Genomic DNA, 5919 nt, shown 5'->3' on the forward strand with positions numbered 1-5919 from the left:
AAATATTTTCCCACAATTCTTGTAAAACATTTTTCCTCACAATATTTCGGGGATTTCTTTGAGGGATGAGAGTTGTTTCTCAAAATAATTTGACTTTAATCCTATAAATATTCCTAAAAAATATTTTTCCGCAATTTTTCCTCAAAATGTAAAATAAATGTAAAAAAAATAATTAAAATGAATTAACGTCTTCCACATGATGTCATGTAGGCCACGCAGGTGTGCTGTAATAATAGCTGAAAGAGGCGGCAGCAGCTCCGTGCAAACGCAGCGGTGGTGATGTCACACCTTAGCCGCCTGAGAGCGCTCAGGAGGCGGCCACTCTCGCCTCTGGCAACCGCTCCGCTCACACTTCAATCCCCCCCCCCCCTTCCCCCTCCTCACGCCCCCACCTTTTGTGTTGCGTGATCGACCCTTTCACGTCTGTTTCTCACACGCACACGCCCCCCCCTCCCCTTAACCCCCCCTCCGCCCCGCTCCTCCTTTCAGCGTGTGAAAGGATGGCTGAGTGAGAATCGATGGCGCAGGGCCCCGCTTGACAGGACAATAAACCACAAAGAAGGGGTGAGTTTTTTCCCCTTTCTTCTCCCTCCTTCCTCTCCTCTATCTCGCTTCTTTTGTGTGTGTGTGTGCGTGTCGTCCATCGTGCGCGTCCGCCGTCGTGGGACGAGATCGTGCGCGGTGATGCGTTCACGTACGGCGTCTTTTGTTGCTCGCGCATTTTCCATCCTCCTCCTCCTTCTTCTCCTCCTCAGCATCAGCATCAGCACCATCACCTCCGTGACTTCACCTGCACCGCGACCCGGCTACACGTCGTCGTCACGCCGCGGGTTTAGACGAGGGGTCGCTCAGGGGGCGTGATGTCCTAATGCGGTTGTTGTTGTTGGTGATGTCAACAAAAGCCTTGCGTGGGTTTTTTTTAGCCCCAAAAAGCCTGTAAAATGTGATGAGATCTACAAAAGGGCTTCACTCCGCATCCACAATTTTTTTTTTTTTTAATTTAAATCACGTGCATCCACCTTTAGACACAACAATAACACCCCCCACCCCCCCACACAATTAACCGGATAGTGCATGTCTACATTTGCAGCAACCATGCTCCGGCAGAGCGAGGGGCCATCGTCTCCCCCACACAGCCGCCAACAGCACCAGCACGCCGGCCAGGAGTCTCCCTCCAGCCACCGACTCCCACACGCCGCCAAGCCCGGCCACCGCTTCACATGAGGCGGCCACCAGCACTCAGCCCTGCCGCTCTGTATGGAGCCTCTCGCCTGTGAAGTAGGTGGCGCGTCCGGGCGGGGGGGCGGGGCAGTATGACGTCACTATGTCCCGTTTTATATGATAATAGCTCCAGGGATTTATTTTATTTTATTTTTTTAGATTTACTCTATTTATGGAAGTGACACTTAAAACCTCTTAAGGCCCAAGCTTTGTTTACATGCTTTTTTTTTTTAAATTGTTATTTCTCTTTGCTATTTGGGCTTATTGGACCCTAATATATGATAATAGCTCCAGAGAAAGTTTTTTTTAAATTTACATTTAAGTCATACTTGCCAACCTTGAGACCATCGATTTCGGGAGGTGGGGGCGTGGTTAAGAGGGGAGAGTATATTGACATACATATATACAGGTAAAAGCCAGTAAATTAGAATATTTTGAAAAACTTGATTTATTTCAGTAATTGCATTCAAAAGGTGTAACTTGTACATTATATTTATTCATTGCACACAGACTGATGCATTCAAATGTTTATTTCATTTAATTTTGATGATTTGAAGTGGCAACAAATGAAAAACCAAAATTCCGTGTGTCACAAAATTAGAATATTACTTAAGGCTAATACAAAAAAGGGATTTTTAGAAATGTTGGCCAACTGAAAAGTATGAAAATGAAAAATATGAGCATGTACAATACTCAATACTTGGTTGGAGCTCCTTTTGCCTCAATTACTGCGTTAATGCGGCGTGGCATGGAGTCGATGAGTTTCTGGCACTGCTCAGGTGTTATGAGAGCCCAGGTTGCTCTGATAGTGGCCTTCAACTCTTCTGCGTTTTTGGGTCTGGCATTCTGCATCTTCCTTTTCACAATACCCCACAGATTTTCTATGGGGCTAAGGTCAGGGGAGTTGGCGGGCCAATTTAGAACAGAAATACCATGGTCCGTAAACCAGGCACGGGTAGATTTGGCGCTGTGTGCAGGCGCCAAGTCCTGTTGGAACTTGAAATCTCCATCTCCATAGAGCAGGTCAGCAGCAGGAAGCATGAAGTGCTCTAAAACTTGCTGGTAGACGGCTGCGTTGACCCTGGATCTCAGGAAACAGAGTGGACCGACACCAGCAGATGACATGGCACCCCAAACCATCACTGATGGTGGAAACTTTACACTAGACTTCAGGCAACGTGGATCCTGTGCCTCTCCTGTCTTCCTCCAGACTCTGGGACCTCGATTTCCAAAGGAAATGCAAAATTTGCATGGTTGGGTGATGGTTTGGGGTGCCATGTCATCTGCTGGTGTCGGTCCACTCTGTTTCCTGAGATCCAGGGTCAACGCAGCCGTCTACCAGCAAGTTTTAGAGCACTTCATGCTTCCTGCTGCTGACCTGCTCTATGGAGATGGAGATTTCAAGTTCCAACAGGACTTGGCGCCTGCACACAGCGCCAAATCTACCCGTGCCTGGTTTACGGACCATGGTATTTCTGTTCTAAATTGGCCCGCCAACTCCCCTGACCTTAGCCCCATAGAAAATCTGTGGGGTATTGTGAAAAGGAAGATGCAGAATGCCAGACCCAAAAACGCAGAAGAGTTGAAGGCCACTATCAGAGCAACCTGGGCTCTCATAACACCTGAGCAGTGCCAGAAACTCATAGACTCCATGCCACGCCGCATTAACGCAGTAATTGAGGCAAAAGGAGCTCCAACCAAGTATTGAGTATTGTACATGCTCATATTTTTCATTGTCATACTTTTCAGTTGGCCAACATTTCTAAAAATCCCTTTTTTGTATTAGCCTTAAGTAATATTCTAATTTTGTGACACACGGAATTTTGGATTTTCATTTGTTGCCACTTCAAATCATCAAAATTAAATGAAATAAACATTTGAATGCATCAGTCTGTGTGCAATGAATAAATATAATGTACAAGTTACACCTTTTGAATGCAATTACTGAAATAAATCAAGTTTTTCAAAATATTCTAATTTACTGGCTTTTACCTGTATATATATTTTTACATATATATATATCCTGAAAATATGCAAACAAAACTGTTTAGATAATTGATTCTTCAAACTTGCATAAATAAATATTAAGGAATATAACATAACTTGGCTTCTGAGAGTTTCAAAATGTAATGAATAAAATGCTAAAGTTGTTGATAAACAAGCAATTATTTTAATTAAATATGGTAATTTTAAATGAATTATTATGATAATTTAAAATCAATTATTTCAAATATGTTTATTTTAATGTATAATTCTATGGCTGGATGTAATAAGGAGTCAGGAAAAAAATACAAATAAAAATACAATTAATTTTGATGTTTTTAGCAAAATATAGTAAAAATGTATTTAGTTTTTTGTTTTTTTTAAATTAATAAATATATTTATTTTTAGTTAAGATAAAGATAATAATACAATTTATCTCTAGTCTGGATGATTTAGTTCTTGCCACCCTGTTGTCCTCCCTTCGTGAAAAAAGGCTGTCCTCACTCAGGTCCGCCAGGAGCTGGAGGGGGCGTGGCTTCCAGCTCTGGCTGAAAATCGGGAGATTTTCGGGAGAATATTTGTCCCGGGAGAGGTGCTGAATTTCGGGTGTCTCCCGGAAAATTCGGGAGGGTTGGCAAGTATGATTTAAGTTATGGAAGTGACACTTAAAACCTCTTAAGGCCCAAGCTGTTTGTTTACATACTTTTTTTTTTATTTCTCTTTGCTATTTGGGCTTATTGCACCCTAATTAGAATAAAAACTAAGAATCATATTTTGATATGATGTACTTAGTCCATAAGTACACAAACGTGTACTTCATGTTTAGTGACATGCTAATTCTTATTTTGACACTTTTTTATTTCCAAATTCCATTGTATGTTATACTCTTCTGACACCACCAGATGGCAGTATAAGTGTCCACATAAGCGGCCATAAGACCCCAATTCAGTAGTGATAAGAGCTAAAAGGTGCTGTCCACGCATGTGGCCACCAAGCCTTTAGAGGTTTTAATGAAAAACAATATTTGATTAATTAACTTAGCTACGAACAATGGGAGACCAGGTTTTCTGCTCCGCCGCTCCCAGTCTGTGGAACACTCTCCCTGACCACCTGAGGGCACCACAGACTGTGGATGCTTTTAAAAAAGGCTTAAAAGCCCTTTTTTTTTTTTAAAGCCTTTTTTCTTTAGATATATGCATACTAGTTATAGCTATTTGGCTGTTCTAGTTTTTATTTTAATTTATTATTTTTTATTTATTTTAATTTTATTTTTAATACACTGTAGCACTTTGAGATTGTTTACTCAATATAAAGTACTTTTTACAAATAAAATGTATTATTATTATTATTTCTTAGTGGCCATGGAGGATGATGACGGGACTTGTCTCCTCGATGTTTTATGGTGAGTTACTTGTCCTGATCTACCTAAATTGTCGCCCTACTTCTAGAAACAGTTGTAAGAGTCCAAGAACAACAAACAGTTTTAAGCAACTTATGCTTATTATTTGTTTTAGTGACCCCCAAGCCTTGAATGACTTCCTTCATGGGACCACTGAGGTAACCCAAAAGACTTCCCGTCAGTCGTTTGTGTGCCGAGCTAAAACTGACTGCCCCCCCTCCCCTCACCAGCTGCAGACTAAAGACCTGCTCATTAGTGCCTCCTCTGGGGAGCCTTGCCTCTTCACAGATGCCCCGGTGAGTGGCAAAACCGGTCCCCGGTGCCCCGACACTAGAGCCTTGTTTTCACCCTTCTGTTCTTCGGTCTCTTCTCCAGAGCCCCGTCCTGCTGCTGGGAGATGGCGGAGACTCCCCGGGGACGCCACCGTCCGGATGTGTGGATCTGTCCTTCCTGGAGGAGGCCCTCCTCTCGTCACCCGAGGGGGGAGACGACTGCCTACACCAGGAGGACATGCAGGGCGGATCTCCCTTTGGGTCCGGATGCGAGTCAAAGGGGGGCGAGGAGGAGGTGGCAGCACCCCCGGAGGAGGACGCGGAGGTGGCGTGTTGCGACATCCTTCAGCAGAGCCTGCAGGAGGCAGACATCACAGAACAGACTGTGGCCCTGGAGGGCAGCCTGACCCAAGACAGTGGGCCCCTTTACTCTCCGCCCACTGTGCCATTTGTAGCCAAGACTATGCCCAGCGCCCCTGCCTTGCCCAGAGACACTCAGGCAGCAGTAGAGCCCCCCCAACCCTCCTTGCTTGCCGTCGGGCCAGGCTGCCCCTCTCTGAAACCTGCCGCCCCACCTCAGCTGATGGGGCTCCTGCCGGGAAACATTTTCCCTGCCCCTTCACCAGAGACCACCTTCTCGCTGAGCCCGGTTCAGGGGTCTGGTATAATCATCCATAAAGCCATTCCCAGCGTGACATGCCGACCTCTCCTCACCCCCACTCTGAGAGCAGCGGCAGCCCACGGTATCGTCCTGCAGCGTGCCCCTCTCTCCATCCAACCCAAGCTGCCAATCAGCATTCAGCCAAGATTAGTCCAAATCAGCCCAAAGCCGTCGGGGCAAAAACCCACTCCTGGTCTCACGCTAGTTCCCGGGACTGTCTCGCCAAATATTCTACTGTCCCAGCCTTCTGGCCAGAAACCTGCAGTGGCGCCCCCAGGAACTCCCCAGCAGCGCCCCAAACCAGTCAGCCTGCAGCTAGTCAACCAGGGTGGCTCCTTTGTGCTTCAGCCTCAGGGACTCTTTCAAGGCCAAAACCAATTCCT

General features: G+C 45.4%; 1 protein-coding gene across 2 annotated transcripts in view; it reads left to right on the top strand.

The window, feature by feature from the left end:
- The first annotated feature begins 454 nt into the window (after positions 1-454).
- LOC133624043 (BRD4-interacting chromatin-remodeling complex-associated protein) overlaps positions 455-5919 on the top strand; it is an 11933-nt gene continuing 6468 nt past the window's right edge. The window contains exons 1-6 of one of the 2 annotated variants that reach the window (XM_061987629.2): positions 455-564; positions 1091-1278; positions 4561-4606; positions 4719-4761; positions 4834-4899; positions 4979-5919. The exon at positions 4979-5919 is cut by the window's right edge and continues 559 nt beyond it. In XM_061987629.2, the coding sequence (XP_061843613.2) occupies position 1278; positions 4561-4606; positions 4719-4761; positions 4834-4899; positions 4979-5919 (1097 nt within the window). In that variant the 5' untranslated portion in view covers positions 455-564; positions 1091-1277. Of the gene's footprint in view, positions 565-906; positions 1279-4560; positions 4607-4718; positions 4762-4833; positions 4900-4978 lie in introns of those variants that run through there. The other variant, XM_072916159.1, reaches the window with a different exon arrangement.

The sequence above is a fragment of the Nerophis lumbriciformis genome, linkage group LG26, assembly GCF_033978685.3.
Source record: "Nerophis lumbriciformis linkage group LG26, RoL_Nlum_v2.1, whole genome shotgun sequence".
Classification (NCBI taxonomy): domain Eukaryota; kingdom Metazoa; phylum Chordata; class Actinopteri; order Syngnathiformes; family Syngnathidae; genus Nerophis; species Nerophis lumbriciformis.